Source organism: Condylostylus longicornis, unplaced genomic scaffold (assembly GCF_029603195.1).
Source record: "Condylostylus longicornis isolate FDR11 unplaced genomic scaffold, ASM2960319v2 ptg000048l, whole genome shotgun sequence".
NCBI lineage: Eukaryota > Metazoa > Arthropoda > Insecta > Diptera > Dolichopodidae > Condylostylus > Condylostylus longicornis.
Genome location: NW_026578017.1, coordinates 1858471 through 1879446, shown reverse-complemented (window position 1 = coordinate 1879446; position 20976 = coordinate 1858471). Strand labels below are relative to the sequence as shown.

Here is a 20976-nt window from a genome sequence, read left to right as displayed (position 1 = left end):
TTTCTATATAAAAAAAATTTAATTATCTTAAACATTAAAGATTAAAATAATTTTAAAACAGGAAAATTAAAATAACATGCATAGAGATTTTTACACAAAAATCAAATTAATTGTTTTGTTTAAAAATTTAAATGTAATAAATAAAAATACAAAGGACAATAATAAAAAATAATGCAGAAAAATAGATTTTTTAATAAATATACTTCACAAAATAAGAGATTAAAAAAAATTTAAATTCAAAATATCAACGATTTACTTGTTTTATGATACGTGTAGTGTTTTCCTTGTTTTTGTTTTAATCTTTCATCATCAATTTCATAAGTAATCATAATCGTTTTTTAAATCAAACAACAACAAAAAAATTTACAAATAATAATTTATTGTTTTGAAAAAAGAAAAAAATTCGCAAGAACAATAAATATTGAATCCCGTAATGAACTAAATATAATGATTTCTTAATTTGATTGCTTGAACCATAAACTGATAAAATATTTAAAATTTTTGAATTGGATTTCAATATCATTATTTAAGTAACACATTATGGAACTCTATTCTATATCAATCGAAATATTTTCATTTTTCTTGCTAAAAATAAAACTATTAAATTTAAAATGTTAAGATTAAACAAATAAATAACGAATTTAAATATATGAACGATAAAAAAAGATGTACAATCATAAAATTTAACAAACAAAACAGTTTTCAAAACAAAGCTGTTCATATAATTATAAAAATTATAAATATTGGAAGATCTGCGAATTAATAGAATGACATAAAACAAAATAAACATATAATTAAATAAATATTAAAACCATTTTTAAAAATATTTGCAATAAAATATTTAATAGAATTCTTATTAAGTTCATTTATCTATTTAATTTTTGTTGAACAAGAAATAAAAGAGAAAAATAAATTTTCTAATAATCATGAACTGATGATCTTTTTTCTTTTTTTGTAATTCAAAGCCTCCAAAAAACATAAATCATTAAAAATTTAAAAATTAAAAGTTAGTTAATCAATTAATAATAATTCTTTTATTTTCGATAATAATAAAATAAATCCTTTTTAAAGTAAATAAAAATAACTATTTTAATTGAATTCCAACATTAGCTTTAAAAAATTAATATTTTATTTCTTATATTTTAATTTTAAATTTTTTTTCTTTAATAAATTGATTTAATATAAACCTATAATCATTTTGTAAACGTCAATGAATTAAAATTTTTATCAAAGTACATATTATTCTCCTTCTTAATTTATAAAACTTGAAAAATCTTTTCAAAATGATGATAAGTATGTTACATAAAAACTTTAATAAAATCGTGTACATGCATACATAATAGACAATATACAATTTTTATATACGCATATGTATGTTTCGGTCTGTATGTAGGGTAAATATGTAAATATGTATATAATGAAGGAATTTTTTTATTTTTTTTTTTATTTCTAAACTTTGTTACAAAATTTTGAAAAATTATTTGCTTTTTACATACATATATATAACATATGTTTTTATTGTGTTATATAATCTATGTTATATATAACACGTTTGATAAATTATTCAAATTTTGATAAATTTTAATAATTTTCTGTTTAAATATTTTTATAAATTTGTAATTTTGTTTCATAAAGAAATTTGTGTTTTTTTACAAAAAAATTGATTAAAAAAAGTTATTCTAAAAAGCCTATTTAGTTAAATTCTTCTAAACAGTAAAAGAATTGTCCGAAAATTGGAAAATCATGCAATGTCAAAATCGGTTCTAAAGTCGAAGATAACACACTATTTAATATTGCCAATGAACTATCCATTTAATATTACAGTCTGCTAATGAAGCAGAAGTAAACTATAATTCGCTTGGAGATGGAGGATGATCATTGGCTAGTTAAATTCATAGAATGAGCAAAAAAAATGCTCATCTAATGACAGTTATTTAAAAAAAATAATTGAGAATCTAAAACAGTTTTAAGAAAGAGTGAATTCTTAACTCGAAGATATTCATCTGACTATTTTTCCAATTTCATTTAATATGCATTAAGATTTGCACGTTAGTTAGTAGAATGTTCCAAGAGTGATGAAGAAGAGTACGAAAAATGAAGGAGTATGAAGATGAGTCAAATTTTATTGTGGGAGAAGGGTTAAGACGTTGGGACGGAATTGAACGATACAACTTTACGAAGGGAGATTAATGAAGTATACACAAAATATATTTGACTTCTTCAGTAATTCTTAAAGGAAACTGACCAGTACCACAGAAGGATCAGTTGAAGAATATGTTCCAAAAAAAAATGTTAAATAATTTCGTGAATATAATTTTTGCCTAAATTTTGTGCTAAATTTGAATATAATTCCGAATTCAGTTGAAACAAAATAACTCTAAAATACAAATATGATTATTTTACAAAATAATTGTTAATATTTGGATAAAAAAATATATGTGTATATAATATAGCAATGTACATAATACAATTATCCAATAAAACTTTATCTTTTGACTAGCTGACATTCTTGATTTCGAAGTTTTCTAAACAAAATAAAAAATAGCAGACTTATAAAAGCATTTAATAATTAAAATTACTGACTTCATTCGTTAACATCCATTGTATATATATATACATAAGTATATATTTCAAATGTAATAAATATTTCTAAATGTGATATTCGTATCACATACTTATATTCCCTCAGTTAATTTTTTTTTAAAATTATATTATTTTTATTTTTACATAAAAATAAAAATTTGGCACTATTTTGTTTCGCTATTAGTACGGATGCGTTTGTTTGAATTAGATGTTACACTACTGTTATAATTGTTAACTACTTTATTAATTGATATTTTTGTATCAACTGATCCTTGCAACTGATTTTTAGAACCACTATTATCATTGCTATTACTAGTTGACGTTGACGTTACTGCAATAATGTGAGCTGGATTTGGAGTATTTGTCATTGAATTCGCTAAATTTTCTGAAGAAGATGAATTTGGTGCATCAATTTTACGTTTTATTCCGCCGTCACCTATTGAAGTATTATCTAAAATATGACCTGGATCATTATTTTTAGTTTCACAAGAAGCAGAATCTAGTTGTTTCATATTATTTACTTTTTCGTTACCAGAACCAGTTGTATTATTTTCAATATCAACATTCAAATCATTACTACATTCATTATTACTTTGCTCTGAAAGTGAACTAGTTCCTGCATCCTTATTATTTGATTCCATACCCGAAGGATTTGTATAACTACTTAATTTCGTTGGATCTTCATCTTTAAGTTTTTGCGCTATTATTTTTAAGCTAGCTAAAGAATTATCACAATCAGTTGTGTCGATTTCAGTTAAGCTTATCCCTTTGCGTTCAATTTCTGCATACGTGCCAAAAGGAAGTTTTTGCAAACATTCAAGTTTTTGAACATGTGTTTTCGATCGTAAATGTTTTGCTAAATGTCCAGGTATTCTAAACGCAACTTTACAATCGGAGCATTCATATGGTCGAGGATTTGATGTTGTTGGTACACCAAACGCTGATGTCATCATTACTTTATTTTTATGACCTTCCGACCGTTCATGCTTTTGCAAATGACCCTGGCTTCGAAATCCCAAAGCACATGGTTCACATTTAAATTTTCTTTCCATATAATGAATGTTCATATGTAGAGCAAGTTGATGTTGTTTCTGAAACGTTTTAGAGCATATATTACAAACAGGTCGTCCTTCATCTGTTATAGGACCACTTCTCGGGAACATTGGTTGAATTTCGTGTGAATTTTGACTACTTGAACTCGCTGGGGTGCTATTATTCCCACTGGTAATAGTTTGAGATGGAGCTTGCGCTGAAGAAGGAACATTTTTAAAACCATCTTCACCTACTACAACAGTTCTTGCGAGAATACCTGTAAAATCGGTTGGCAAAGATGTTGTTGAAGAATTGGGGACTGTAGGCGTTCCTAAATCTGAAACTGACGCACCTTCTTGGTCTATATTCTCATCTTCACTTTCTTCAACCAAATTAGATGAAGCAGTTGATGGTTTTTGTTGCTGATTTGATTTTAAGGTCATTTTCAAATATTCGGAAGCAACATCTTGTGCGTTAGACGAACTTTGAGATTTCGAAGAGTTACCTTTCATTGTGTTTGATATACTCGAAACTGAGGCATGCTGAGTGCCTGCAGTTATTTTTTGCAAGGTTTGAATTTTCTCTGAATTATCTCTAAGCAGAGTTTCACGGCTTGTTGAAATTGTCGGGCCATCATTTTGTTCAATTTTACTCAAATTGGTTTCCATCTTTTTATCCCTGTTAGAAGTTGAACATTCTTGTAATTGGGAAGTATTCCCAGATTTTTGTATTTGACTAATTTTTTGTTTAATTGATATATTAGTAGAATTAGTCTCATGGATATGATTTTGCAAGAACATATTGTCAGTGAAAGATTTATTCATTTGACATTGTTTAATTTTTGTATGCTTTAAAGCTTGTTCGGTCAAATATGGTCGTAAAAGAGAATCATCAAGCTTCTGTGTATGATGAAAAAATTCTATTTCTGTGGAACTCACTTCATCACGCACCCTATCTGTGAGTGAAACAAGTGTTTTTAAGATACCAGATTCGTTAGTGTTAACATTACCAATAATCTCCATTGTTCTTGTAGAACAAACTGGAGAATTTGATATGGATAAAGTGTCATTTGTTGGAGTTTTTCGCGATTTTGCCTCTTCACTTAAAGCAGTTACTTTGATTTTTTCTATAGAAGATTTATTTGTTAAATCTAATACAACTCCAGGATCATCGAACTTTTCAGTTTTAGGTATTGAAGGATTCGAATAATATTTTTCCTGCTTTTGATAATCGAACGGTGGTTTTGGTGAAGTAAAAGATGTTATGACTGCCTTTTGTTTTTGAAAACTCAAGTTGGTATTTTTTGACTGTTCCAGATTAGAATCTTGATTTAACGGATAATTTTCGTTCGAATATCGCAAATGTGGTGAAACACTATTACTGGGTGGTGTCATCGATAACGATAGTAAACATTTGGCTGCCTCATGTTCTGGCAGGCGAGATTTCGATTCATCTGTATCTAAAAACAAAAAATCTTTTAAATATTAATATGACAGCCAATCAAGAATGCATACCACTACTTTCTGTTTCTCTATCATCCCCATCAGTTTCTTCTCCATCGGAATCAGATTCTCCTGGAATAGTTGATGTTCTTCCACTATTACTTCCTCCTCCATTTCCATTGCTAGATGTAATTGATTGCTGATCATTGTCGGTATTTTCGCGATGATCCACAAATTCACCATTTAAACCTTCACCAGGATCAACGCCTAGTTCCAGGCATTTTTTATAATGAGTTTTTGATTGCATGTGCTTTGTGAGATTTCCTTTTGTTTTGAAACTGAAATAAAATATTTTTTTGTATTTAACACTGCTTCAACTATTCATTTGACATAATATAAAATTTACCTGAAATTGCAATGTGGACAAGTATATGGTCTAACATCACTATGAGTTCGTATGTGTTTCTTAAGCATTGATGGCTTTTTACAACGAATACCGCATTCTAGGCAGACATATCTACCTCGGCCTCGCCCTCTGATATATGTATAATCTTCGTTACTCTCATAACCCCCCACTAAAGTTGTTTTTTGATTAGTATCAATTTTGTTATTAGATGAAGCTGGCACAACTATTTCTGAGTTTGGAGTCACTGTTAACGTGATATTTGATTGTGATACATTTGTATTAGTAGCTGCAATTTGTGATTGAGTTGAATTAGTTTGCTCTTGTATTGGTGAAATTAACGGTACTGCAATTGACTTTATCTGATGGTGATAATATTGTCCCGTATTATTTTCAAAAGGAGTCATTACTGTATGTTGTGAATGTACTGATGTATATGGCAACTTGATGTTTGCTGTTGTACATAATGAATTGCGTTGGCGTGAGTCATACAAATCCAAAGCAAGTTTTGGTTTAAACCCAAGAGGATGCAAATTTTTATCAGTATGAACCTGCCACACGCTATACATTGACAGTTTATGTAAATTTGCTACATAGGAAGGTTGCGGACAATTTACTGTACAATAAAACATTTTGGTACTACACTTAAGTCCTAAATAAGTATATGCATGTCCGTTTAAAAACATTTGCCCACAAGTTTTAGATGGTCTTGGAGTTTCAGGTGAAATTAATGGCATCGTGTTGGCAGTTGGAGTGATTCCGTGATGTCTTTTAGGTGTGAAAGTTCCTGGCTTAAGAGGCAGACTTGTAGGTCGCAGAAATTTACTTTTTTTTGACTTTTCATCTTGAGATGCGGAAACTACTCCCGAATCAGTTACAGGATTTTCACTAGCAACTGTTGTACACATTGGTTCATTCTGTTCAGCTTTTGATTCCGCTTTAACAGAATTTTCACTAATTTCGTGTTGAATCGATCGCATTTCTCTCTCAGGTGATTTAAGCGGTTGCAGAGATGAATGGCTTGATTTTTCGATTTTTTTAGGACTTATATTGTCAGCAATACGTGTAAAATTAAAGGATTTTTTATTTGATGGTGCTTCTAAATTATGAAATCCACTGTTCATTTTAGTACTACGTTGTGCCGATACGTTATGTTGTGGTACTGGAACAGTTAATTTTCCAAGATCAGAATTATTTGAAAAATTTGTTGGGGCCATAGATTGTAGTGATTTATGTTGGATATTGTCAATGTTTTCAATTCGAATTAAGGGTTTCTGACAAACTTGTGAAAGTGCTAATTTTGATGGATCCTGGTTAATATTATGAAAAGAATCTAAATTTCTAGGCGAACACGCAAACGCTGTATTATCACTAAGGTTATTGCCTAGAAGAGTTCCTTGTACTTGCGGACTGCCAGATTTTTTTCTTTGAATGACGTTTGGCGGGCTTATTACATTTCGATAATCTAAAATCTTTGATTGCTGTGGTATTGGCGGTTGTGGCATAGGCAGTGACAAAGTATTCGGTCCAGGTATTCCGGGTACATATGGAATTACTTTTTCTCCTGACGGCAAAACGGGTGATTGTATCACGGGCAGTGGCGGCAATGTTAAAGGATTAAAAGCTGTAATGGAATTAATCGGCGGGAACTGAAAATGTTGAATTAACGGTAGACTGGAGCTCAATACATTTGGTGTTTGTAGACTAACAGCGCTTAAAGGAGCTGGCAAATTCATCATCATTTTTGCATGAGATTGGGGTAAGGCTTGCGAATTTTGTGTAGCTGATATTGGTCTATGAACACTCGGACCCTCGTTGATGTCCTTTTGTTTCGGTGAAACTTCCGTAAAACTTCCTCCAGACAAAAGAGGTGTTCGAATTATTTTAGGAGAAGCTTCACTTTCAATTACGGGAACTATGCATCCACCAGACGACACAAAACGTTGCCGCAATTCAAAATCCTCAGGTTTAGATCCTGCGTCTAATATTTGGATATCCCCTCCTGACATCAAATATTGAGCTTTTGGATGACGAATTTGTTGAGAATCGAAAAGCGCTGTACTTGTATCGGTGTTATAGTACTTAGAATTTTCAGGATTTGATGTAAACTCTTGATCAAACTTAAATTTCTTTGCATATTGATACGCACACCTAGAAGCTGCGGATTCCTCATGCACTTTGGTAATAACAACATCTTCCTGTTTTTTTTCTGATTTTTCAGGGTTATAACTTTCAACTAAGGGCGTTTTACCCAATAACGGCCCTGGAGATGGCAATGGCGCGTCAATTAATTTTTGCATCGACATATTATGTAAGTTTACAGGTTCCAAAATATTTTCAGTTGTTTTCATATCATTAAATTTAGATGAAGAAGAAACTACATTAGTTTTTGTAGCACTACTATTTGAATATCCGGTTGCAGTTGATGTCAAATCTTTTCCGGTTGCGAGATTCAATTGCGTTAATACAAGGTTGCTAGGCTTCGTCTTTAGCTGTGACCAACACAGTTTCACCAAAGATTTAGGATTTTTGGATAATTGAATCAGAGACGATTTCGCTAATTTTGCTAAAGAATTTGGATTATTGAATTCTGGTAAATTTACATTTATTGAATTTGAGCGGTAATATTTTTGCGCATTACTAACGGGGCTCATTGGTGCACTTGATGGCCCACCTTCACAATATTGACTGGTATGCAATTTTAATTCTTCTGCGGTTTGAAAATTTAATTTACATAATGGACAAGTGTAAACCGCATCTTCACCTTCACCATTTGGTATTGCTAATCCTCTCGAATTCAATAACAAATTTTTTATAATTGAGCGTTCTGGATTTTTTGGATGAGTTGGCGGTGTCTTTGTAGTATTTATTACATTATGAGTAGGGGAAGGAGACGATAAATGCATGCTTTGCTGAACATTTTCATCCACACTTATCAATGACCTTTTACGTAAAGGTTGCTGTAAAACATTTAACGATTGTGAATCATGAGTGGATTCTTGTCTAGTTTCTAGGAGCAAAGGTTTGGACAAATTCAGTGGTTGTGGTAATGCCTCAGATACTACAGAAGACTGGTGCAAATTAACTGGTGATTTTGTTTCTAATGCACTTTTTACAATCATATTCTGTTGCGGTAGTTGTAATATAGTTTGTTGATGTTGCGAATGCGTTGGTATTTGAATATTCATTACCTTGGGTGAAGAAGTGGGTAATGTTAGCGGGATTGGTTGATAGTTATTTGAGTTGCGATTTGATATTTCTTGTTGAAATTGCAGTTGTTGCTGTTTTTGCAATTGTTGCTGCTGTTGCAATTGTTGTTGTTGCATCTGTAATTGTTGCTGCTGTTGCAATTGTTGTTGTTGCAGCTGCAACTGCTGCTGCTTCTGTTGTTGTTTAGTTGCAATAGCAAATGCTAATTTTGCATTACAACTATTCGGAGTAGCAGGAGTATTCGGCGTATCTAAGGAAGACGAAGATGACGATGACGCTGAATGAATAGAAGATGTCATTGAAGATCCTGACGTAGGAATTATTAAATTAGAAAGACTTTTCTGTTTATTCAATTGCTTAGGATATTTTTTTTGAAAAATTTCAGCTTTATTGCCAACTATAGCTTGATTTTGTGATATTAACTTTGTGATATGCTCTTGCACTGCCTCCAAATCCTAAAAAGAAATTGAGAGCAAAATATTTTTGAAATTCTAATTAGTCGAGCTTCAAACTAGTAAACTATTGAATGATGATCGATATTAAATTGATGAATTTTTTTTATGAAATCCTCTTTCTTTACTTGTTTGTGTTTTTTTTAAATCTAAACATATAGGTATGTATGGATATACATATGCATTTATACACAGAACTTGCGCATGTAGATGGGTTAATATTTAATCGACATTAAACTTTTGAAAATAATGTTTTGACTATTGTTTTTTCTTCCTTTTTTATCCTTGAAAACAATAACTTGTCAAAAAAAAAGGAAAACATTTCCTTTTGCACAATAGTATATGTATATATGTATGTACTCATAATAAGAAACTTATGTACATATTATAATTTAATAAAAAAGCTGCTTATGAAGAATAAGAGAAAGGAAATGCGTATGTACTTATAAAATATACATATTTACTAACTACGATTTATTCTTAGTTATGAATTTATATTATACAAAAAAAAATAAATAAAATAAAACTCACCAATTGATGTCCGCCGCCGATGTTAGTTGCAAAGTTATTTTTATTACTTTCACTGGAGCCAGAAATGCTGCCATTCTTTCCATGGTTTTTATTACCACCATTTTGGCCTGTTGCATCAAGTATTCGAAAATTGTTTGTTGATGATAATGATGATGGGGTAATACTATCAGTATTTGAAACAGACGATGAAGACGATTTTAATATTGTTCCTGGTGTTACTACTTGTTGAAATGAAGACAAAGTCGATGACGGCGACGTTATCGATGATGATGATGATGTTAATTTTTGCTGCACAGACATAGTTGGCGCCGTAGTTGATAATGACATATTTTTTTGATGATGATGATGATGTTGATAATGCTGATGAAGATTATGTTCTGTTTTTGTTAATGATTCATTACCAACAGTTATGGCTCCTGTCTGACTACGATGAGTATTTTGACTTAAATTTGAATTTGATTTTACCATATTATTACCAACACCACATGTGGAATTTCCAGTATATAATAAAGAGTTTTGGACTTGGGAATTCGAATGATATGATAAATGTTGCTGCTGTTGTTGCTGTTGCTGTTCTAATTTAAAGTTATTATGGGATACTGATGGTGGTGATGTTGAATTTTGAATTAAGAGTTGGGAGTAGTAACTATTTTCTTCGGATTGTTGTGAATTGTTTTGACTATCATAGAGATTCATTGTTGGTCCAAGAGACGCAGGTTTTTGTTGACTAATTTGATGTTTCGGTTTTTGATTCAGAAGCTCAACATCAGGTGAAATATGAGATGGTAAATTTTGATGATATTGCTGAATTAACTGATGAGGACGGAATAAATTTTTTTGAAGTTGCTGCTGTTGTTGTTGTTGATGTTCTCTCAATTGTTCTTTTGTGTAAAGTGCAGCTTTATGAAACTTTGGCTTATAAGGTTTGTCGGTAATTTTTTCATTTAAGTTATTTGACTGGTTCAATAACTTTGAAAGTGATATTGATGTTCCGTGTGTAGAAGTGGATGATTGATTTGTATTAAATGCTGAGTTTGATGAGTTTTGTGTTAAACATGATTGCACTAAATTAACTGCTGTTGCTGGGGAAGATGTTCGTTCATCTAACGGCGAAATTGTACCACTTATCTAAAATTAAATTATTGTTGGACTTTTAAAATTTATCGATAATTATTTCAATTATTTTATTTCTCTTACCACATCGGAACTACTATTACTCAAATCTTGATCTTGTTCCTGATCAGAACCTACAGAACCATCATCTTCATTTGGCTGTGGCTCAACTCCTTTGGTTCTTTGCGCATGGGATCTTGATCTGAATTCGAAAGTTTAGTTTTTAATAAGATTGGAAATTTATTTCAATAAGTAATGTACACAAGTTGTTTCAATAGAAACGAAGAACTCACCTACAATGCTTATAGTAATTACTTTTAGTTTTAAATGCAAAACCGCATAAATCACATGGATATGGTCGTTCATTGGTATGTGCACGGATATGTTTTTGTAAAACTGAAGGTTTTGTACAATTTAAATTACAATAAGGACAAACATGACGACCCGCCGATGGTAAATTTGTTGCTAATCCGGCTGAACTATTACTGTTATTATTGTTGTTTAAATGTAACTGCTGTTGTGGAATTTGTTGCTTTTGTAATTGTTGATATTGTAAATATTGTACCTGATCAATATTATTTTCTTTATTCGGTGCTCGAGATAAATTTTCTTGATTAGATATAACTATTGATTGATTGTATTGTTGTTGCTGTTCCTGATGTTGGTGAAATAAGAATTCTGGCCGTTGTTGCTGATACAATATTAACATATTGTTCAATTCGGCTTCCTTTTCTTGTGAGAGATTGGCCGATGTTATATGATTTTTTTTGTTATTGTTTATATTTAAATTATTATAATTTGCTGTATTATGGTTATATAAGTTATCCTCACCATTTAAATGTAACTTTGATTGCTGCAATAAAGGTTTTGATTGCGGTAATAAATTTGCCATTGAGGTGGGTGATGTTCTTGCATTAACTTGTATTAGTGGTTGGTGTTGCGATATTGTTGAATCTCTGCATAACACTAAATTATTTTTATCTTTTTCATTTTGTAATAAATTTGCTTCATCTGATATTTCTTCTTTAATATTAATTTGCCGATATAATGTACATTTATATGTATCATCAAATTCAATTGAATTGTTAAAATTATTATTATTTTTACTATTAATATCACCATTCATATAGACATATTTTAAATTTTTATTATTATTACTATAAACTTGATCTCGACTATTCCTAATATCACTATTATGGCTTTGAGTTTCATCCGTAATTAACTCATTTGATTTTTGTTGGGAAACTTGATTTTTAATAAAAGTACCATCAATTTTACTATTATTGTTACCAAAATTGGAGTCAATTGATACACGATGTTTTTCAATTGAAATATCATCATTTTCAATTTTTGAAAATGGATTTTTATACGTTAATTCAATTGATGATGAGGGAGAAGGCGACGGTGATGATAAAGATTTTGGTACTTCAGATGGTGACATTCTTGATAGATTACTATTATTGTTATTATTAATCATGTTGTTGATGCTACTGTTATTATTATTATTATTACCATTTTTATAATATTGTGTATTTTGTTTTTGTTCTACCGAAATTTCTCGATCATCATTTGTATTTTTATCATTATTTTTATTATTATTTCTATTATTATTATTATTATTATTATTAATATTAATATTATTATTATTATTATTATTATTATTATTTGTATTACTATTATTCAACTCATTAGTTTCAACAACATTGGCACTAGCTATTCTTTTGAATTTTTTATGCAGGTACTTTAATCCATTCGATGTTGACGTTATCGTTTCTGATAATTTATTATTACTATTATTATTTTTATTTGTATTATCATTATTGTTACAATTATTATTGTTATAATTAATATTATTATTGTTGTTATTATTATTACTATTATTGTTACTACTGTTATCTGATAGACGTTCATCACAAATGTTATTAGTCATATTATTACTATTAATATTACGGTGGGTCGTCGAACTAAATATGGTATTTGAATCTTCCTGTTGCATTTTCTGTCGATCTTCTTGTTTATATTCCAGTTTAAAATTTTCATTCCTATTACAATTAGCGTCAGTTAAATTTTGATTATGTGTAATTGAATTAAGATTATAGTTATTAGTTGGATTATGATTATCAATATGATTAAGTTTCTTATTTAATATAAATTTTGTTGTAGCTACTGATGTGTTATTATTTTGTGAGTCATCCATTGCAGTACTATTGGAAATATTTGAAATATTATCACGCTTATTAGAATTATTATTTTTGCTATTATTATTATTATAACTATTGATTGATTGTAAATTTTTAAGTGCTGATATATTTGAAGTTATTTTAGTATCATTTTTTGTTGATAAGCTCTTATCATCTGAATCATCTGTAAATAAAAAAAAACGTTACTTATAAAGAATAACTTTTTTTTTGGATTGTTATGATAAGATTTTAGGAAATACCCATTCATATCAAAAATTGTATTAAAAATTTAATTCTTGATATAGGGTGATTTTGAATTATTATTTATCTATAGTTAAAAATTTTTTTAAATGTCTATAAAAACAAAATAAGTTAATAAGTTTGTAAGTATATAAAATTTCTTTAAGTTGATAAATTAATATAATGTGCAATTAAGAACAAGTTATATTCTAAGCACACCTACGAGTAATTCTAAGTGGGTGCCTTCCTACATCAATTTATATCACATGAATAAACGTTATGTAGTTACGAATAAAAATGACTAAATTTAATTTTTTTTCCTAATATCAAATCTAAATTTTTTTGCATATCCAATTCAAAGCTTCAAATTAAAATGTAGGTAGGTAGGTATTTAACTACCTATATATTTACAATTCTAGTTCACAATATGTACACCTATTAAAAAATAATTAAAGTATTAATTTAATTATATTTACTTAGCTGTAGGATACTAGATAAATATATATATTTTAAATTTATACAAAATTAAATTTGTAAGTGAAAGCTTCCATTTCTAATTTTTGAAAAAATTAAACAAAATGTCTTTGGAAAAATTCTGCTTATTAGTTCGAAACCTAATTAATGAGATAAAAACATAATTGAATGAACGTGTTATTCCATAAATATTATTTTGTGAAAAATTTATTAAAATCACATGTAGGTACGTGTAGGTAAAAAAAACCATTTAGAAAACTGAAAATTCTTAATTTAATTGTAGCCTATCAAAACAATATTTATTATTTTAATTATTAAATTTATGTTGTTTATTCACTAATGCTTATTCAGATGAAAAGCTTGTATTATTGCTAATGTGTGAGCTAGATAATGTATATATGTATGTATGTATATATATATGTACATATGTAGGTATATAGGCATTTGACACAATGTAGTGAATACATTTTAAAACCACATAAAAATTTTACTCACTTAGTTGATTCAAAATGGATCACTTCATAAAAATATGTAATTTAAATTTTACTTATATTTTTTTTATTAATCAATACAACAAACTGTAAATAAGTAAAATTTTTATATTATTTAAACTTTAGGAACAAAAAGTTAGCACAAATTCAAAACAAATAGTTAAAACGAAAATAACAAAATAAATAAAACCATACAAATGCACAATGTTCACACATTTAAACAAAAATATGTACGAGTATGTAAATATGTTCTTATTAAATAAAATAGGTAACCTCTTTCCATTTATACATATATTCTATTAACTTTAAAAGATTTACATACTTATATTACTTATTTTTGATATACCTATAATATACAATACATACTTTCAAATCAGTGATTACAAAAGTATTTATTTTATATTAATCCAAACAGGAAGCGTGATGACAAACCGACAAAGTAGGTAATTGTAATTTTTAGTAAACTATAATCGGCTAACAAAAATTAAGGGAATATTTAAAAATAATATGTGTGTGTATATTTATAGTAGTGTTTAAATACGATAAGTACATAAAAATGTATATGCATATGTATGTATGTAAAATCCAAATACCGAAGAAATAATATGACATAAAAATTACAAGGAAAAGAACAAAAAAAAAAAAAAAACTAATAAAATCAGCACGCTTACACCTTAATAAAGAAAAAAGTCAACTAATTTATCATTAGCACCCAACAAGTATTTTAAGTTACGTTCATCATATTTATGACACACACATAAGAAAATAAAACACAAGAAGGAAAAAGTAATGAAATAAAATTTATGCATATGTATGTATGTACTATATTTTTCAGATGTATATCTATATCTATTCATACACGTACACAGGGTTGCCAAACCTGGTGTAATTACCCGAAAATAGGGTATTTTGATGCTAACGGGTAAAACTCCGGAAAAATTTTTTTTTTGGGTATCCAAAAATTGTAAATGTTAGGGTAATAAGATAAAATCTGAAGCTCTCAATTTTCAAGATTCAATATTTCATTTCAAAAAAGTATTTGTTGCATTTTCTTAGGATAATATTCATGTCATTAAAACTAATTTGTCATGTAAATTACTCCTATTTTAACCTCTATGTAAATGGCGGAGTTCTTTGAAAATTTCAACTTCAAAAGGCTCTTTATCAAAATTTTAATTTCTTCAAAAGGTTCAAAAACATTATTATGTATATAAATATATTTTTAAAATATAAACTGGAAATGAATTCTTAAGTTCTGTAAAATTTAATTCTTATTATATGTATTATCCTACACTTTGAGAGTAAACAAAAAGAAAAATTTACACATAAGAAATATGTATGTGCTTTATATTCATTTTTTATTTATTTTTCTATTTGGCAACTCTGCTCGTTTAATAAATATGTAAACACATGCATTGCAGTGTATCCGAATGTAACGACATTTATATTGCCAACCGTCCGGGAATAAAAACAAAATAATTCCGTAAAATATTGTATTAAATTTTAAAAATAAAATTCAAATTTTAAATTCATAACATTTCACAATTTCTTATTATCAGTACAATGTTTGACAAAAAGAAGACTTCTAAGTCGATTGTAAGTTTTTACGGGCTCATATATAAATTTTTCACAACGTTATTTTCTCTATTTTCAAATTCAAGAATTCCAAAAAAAAATCAGTAACTTCATAACTCTGCATTAAACTCTCAATGTACTTACAAAAAATATGTACATACTTTTAAAGATCATTGAAATATCCTTCTTTGAATTAAACCAAATTGTATTAATCATTATGTCAAATTTCAAACAATTATAAAGTATTGAATTACGTCATTTATTTTTGGTTTGGATTTATTGATTTAAATTGGGCACTTCATTCCTGTTTTTAACTTTAATATTCAAATATGAATCGAACATGGTATAAATATTTATTATATTCGTTGCATGAAGATATGATTTATTAAAACTTTTAAGTTCTCTGGAATTTACACATAATTTAGATATGTATCACTTAAAACTACGTCAAAGTACATAATTTAGGTACGAACGAAAATATATTTCAGACTTGATGACTATTTTTACGTAAAAAACAATTGTAATAACCTCAATATTTTTACTCTTTCGTACATTTGCATGTAATAGAACTTTAATACACAAAGAGTTCAATAAAATTGTTTCCCGTTAAACAAATTTACAATCCTTTGCAGTTTGCAAATCAAATACTTTGCAGTCGTAATAATGATTCGTTTGCAAGAAATTCATTTTCACCAATTTTATTACATATTTACAAACATTAACTCCACAAGTTAAATTTTAATTATTTATTTGTTATACTTACTTGTATACATTTCTTCTCAGAGAAGAAAATCAGGTTTGATAAAGTGCGTATGTAGCGCACGAAATATATTAGCAAAAATAAAAAAGTATTTTAATTCGAATAAAAGGGAGTTTTCTTTTCATACGAATAAAAAAAAAAATAATTTTCTTTTGCTTTGCATCTTCAATAGATGGTAATCCTACTGAGTAATATTTATACGCATACGTATACATGTATGTATGTAAATCAAATTATGAAAAATACTAACTAAATTTTTTTCTTTATTATGAAATGAAATCATACATAGGCACATACATACTTATAGTTTAATATGAGTTCAATAAAATACGAGTTTTCTGCGTTCTTCACTTCACATTTTTATTTGTCGTGTTTTTTTGTTTTGCGTTTATAAATTTTATGTTTTTTTTTTTCGTTATTATTATTATCATTATTATATGTGCTTATTATTTATTCGTATGAAGTCATTAAAAAGCTATTTTTACTAAATTGTGTGATATTGTTAAAATGGAATATACCTACCTCAAATTGAATTGAAGAAAGAAATAAAAGAAATAATAAAAACAAGGAGTCGATCAAACCAATGCTTTCTAAACTAGCACATATTACTCCAAAAACTTCAATCTAGAAACTAAATGGTGTTCTATAACTTGTATTTGCATATGATGCCTTGAGCGATCTAAATAATGAAGATGTTTCATTAAGATATTTTCCTTTTCGACACATATTTTTGCATAAACTTAGGAGAAATCTTAATTGCAAGAAATAAAAGAAAAATTACTTCAATAATATTATTCAAAAATCAATTTAAAATACCGGTTCGATTGAATTCCACAGGATAAATAAGTCTTCGTCAATTTGCGGAGGCATAATTGCCTTTGGTTTTCACTTAAGAAAGTTAAAAACGTAAATCTTATAGTTTAAGAATGAAAAAGAAATGTAACTTTCTTACAAAACAAATTATTTTCCCAATTTCTATTTGTTTCCAAAATTTCAGGTTTATTCCTTGAATCCCTTAAAAGCTCTGTAAACCGAAGTGAATACGAACATATAGGACGAAACCAATAAGCACATTTCCCATTTTTTTTAGAAATGCTCTAAAAACAAAAAAGCCATAATAAAAAATAATTTAATAAAAACTTGACTTGAGCTACTTGAATGATGAGTCGCCAACCACAATCATTAATGTTTACATATTTACACACACATATATATTTGACATTATATAGAAAGCCATACGTAATATAACATCAGATGTTATTCTGACATTCATTCTATACAAGCTGTTAAAAGAACTAATTTTCTGCAATTAAAATTTTTCCATATAAACAAGAATACATATGTAAATACTGTATATGTTGTATCATATGCAAAAGAATGTAGATTTGCATAAGCAAGTACTAATTCCTACAAAGAACTTTAAATTTTCTGCACACGTATGGATATTCACTCTCGTCAGTAGCACAAAATGTAGTTACATACATATGTAATATCAAATATATGTGAGTATTGGAAATAAAATATACCGAGTGATGCTATAACGTGACATAATCTCTCGGGAACAAAAAGATGGGAAAATTTTATGAAAAAAATCGTTCCCTGGGGGGGTTTTTTACACCGCTGCCGCCAACTGGGATAAGTTGTTCAATATTCCGGTAAACCTAAACTCACATTACCATAGCAGAATCCATAAGTCAAGTGCATACCCAATAGTTCCTGATATGTATACGTATTCATAATTTAAAAATTGACTTTACGCTTTCAAATGTAAATAATAACCGCTAATAATTTCCACAATTTTTTCACTTTTATACGCTACTGCAACAGGTCAACATGACACTTCATACAACATACAAACAGGTTACACTTTATCTTTGGTTTACTTTATTAAGCTTATGTAACTTTTACCTTGAGTAAAATAACTATCTTTCCTGAAAACCGTATAGTTTATAAAGGAATTTAATGGAAACGGAGGTATCACACAAAAAAAATTATTAAGAGTTAATTTGAAGACCAACTCAAAATCTTTCAAATTATGAAAAAAAAATTTAATAATTGGTCACTTTGTGAAAAATTTGACATTTTTCTTTTTTATTTTTGATCTATTTCTTCAATAACTTTTTAAGTACTAGTTCAAGTGACATACTATTTTTTTTATTTAAGAACTACTTTCCAGCTTTCCATTGCATTAAATTGTTCCACCTTCCTGCCTCCGAAAAATTATACCACGTTGCAGGTTCACCCTGTATAATAATTAAGCGAGTAAATTATGGATATGCGCATGTATTGAGATTCAAATAACTCAAACTAAACTATTGTTTATGGAATAGACAAATTAGGAATATACATTCATATATATGTAATCTATACGTATTGTACATATGTATGAAGTTCATTTAAGGTGGTTTCCGGCTATCAGCATATGTAGATATATGCATAATATATGAATTATTATAATGTATTATTGATATTGATTCATGCCTATTTCAACGCATAACGACATCTGGATTGTGAACATTATCAAATTTTTCAAAGAAAATAGCAAATTTATCAAAACAAAAATGTTACGAACTCGTTACAGAAGTACAGAGTAAAGTAAACTAAATATATTTCATTAGCTGCGCAATTTAAACTAAAGACCCAACATCTTATGTACGCACTCACAGTACATCTAAATAAAGCACTCTTTGAATTGGAAATTCGTATTTCGCGATTTTTCATATAAAATATGTCAGCCGATTTTTCTTTTAAAGCTACATGTCGTGAACATTTTCAATACTTCTTAAGTAAGTTGTACAACTTATCTGGAATTTACTGTACTACAAACTCGTTAAATTTCATATACATACATATTACGTTAACATTTTTATCTTTTATATTTAAAATCAAATATACATATGCATGATCACTCATACAAACTTGTACTAAACACAATCATATATAAGTATAGATAGAGGCTTTTTAAAAGTTTAGTTTGGCTCTATTTTGCGCTGATGAATTTTTTTGTTTTTTTTTATTTACAACTTGAACTAGACTAGTGGAATAATCAATCGAGGAGAAGTGTGGAAGGGATAAACACTAGAAATAAATCCAATGACTAAAAAGGTGATCAGAGTATTTAAAAGTAAACAACGTCAGCATATTTTTTGTTATCATTCTTTTAATTTCTTGTTGTGGTTTTTTTTAAATATTTTATTAAATGCGCCATCACGTTTTATAATTTTTTCCATATCTCGCTATGATAGTAGGTACAATTTTTTAAAATGAAAAAAACGACGATAACGGCGACGCGATTTTTTTTCTTTATTTTCGTGTTGTTTTTTTTATCTTTAAAAACTACCTTTTGAATTAAATAAAATGCCGAACACCGCTCAAAAAAACAGTTGTTTTAAAAGACTTTTCGGTTTTTTGTTTTTTTGATCGATGAAAATTGGAGAATTCACTTTTTAATATTATGAAATAAAAAAGATATTGATTTAAGTAGGAAAGTAAATTATTTGCGCCTGTTTTTTGTTTTCAGAGTAGAAGACTTTAAGCTGAGTCATACCACTACACAGTAGGGTAGATTGGTTGAATTAATTCACAAATTTTATTGTCTAGCATTGTTTTAGTGAACATAAACCTACATACATATGTAGATATGTGTTCCCTAGGTAAAGATTTTTTGAAATGCAAATGAAAAAGAAAAATAAAATTTCTAAAAACATTCATGAAAATGAATAGTAAACACTTATTAAAATTTGAAAAGAAATTGCTTAATAATGAGATATTGCATATAAGTTGCACAGAATGTATAATATTCAACTATAATACTTTGCTTATAGTATGTTAACACTCAACTTAGAAGAGTAAGAAAATTTTTTGGGAATTTAATTGGGAACGAATTACAAGCTTGGTATCAGTTTTATACCAAGATGTCAGTAAAAGGTTAATATAACTGTAATAAGACATGCCCGTCTGATTAAAGTTCTAAATTCCTTCCACATGTTGGTTACAAATTACCAAAATTTTAAGTTTTGTTTGCAGCCTATTTCAAGAAATTTGTATTTAATATACATATGTACGTTACGTTCACAAATACTACTTTTTCTGAACATATTTTAAACCACACAGCCATCGAATTAACTTGTGAATCGTTTTTAATACCAAGTATCATAAATATGCCGGCACGACGACTAACGGGAAATAAGACAACGCCAATCTTCATAAATATATCTTTCATCTAATATTATAATTAATATTTTTGTACTAAAAATCAATATCAAATAATAAAAATTTATAAAAAGAAAAAAGATATGCACAGTTCAGTGTATTTAAAATTTTTCAACAATTTTCTTCACTCACTTAATTTAATCATATGAACAAACATATTTACACATATTGTGCGTTCTAAAATACTTATGTAAGTATTAAATTGATGTTATGTGCATTTTAAACACATTTATACATACATAAATAATTATGTATATATATTAACTTGATCAAAAATC

General features: G+C 28.2%; 1 protein-coding gene across 1 annotated transcript in view; it reads right to left on the bottom strand.

Moving 5' to 3' along the window:
- Window positions 1–1650: 1650 nt before the first annotated feature.
- LOC129611231 (uncharacterized) overlaps window positions 1651–20976 on the bottom strand; it is a 64203-nt gene continuing 44877 nt past the window's right edge. The window contains exons 2-7 of the mRNA XM_055524254.1: window positions 11060–13130; window positions 10851–10968; window positions 9654–10781; window positions 5464–9125; window positions 5130–5395; window positions 1651–5074 (exon numbers count right to left, since the gene is read on the bottom strand). Coding sequence (XP_055380229.1) covers window positions 2748–5074; window positions 5130–5395; window positions 5464–9125; window positions 9654–10781; window positions 10851–10968; window positions 11060–12963 — 9405 coding nt within the window. The 5' untranslated portion in view covers window positions 12964–13130 and the 3' untranslated portion in view covers window positions 1651–2747. The remainder of the gene's footprint in view (window positions 5075–5129; window positions 5396–5463; window positions 9126–9653; window positions 10782–10850; window positions 10969–11059; window positions 13131–20976) is intronic.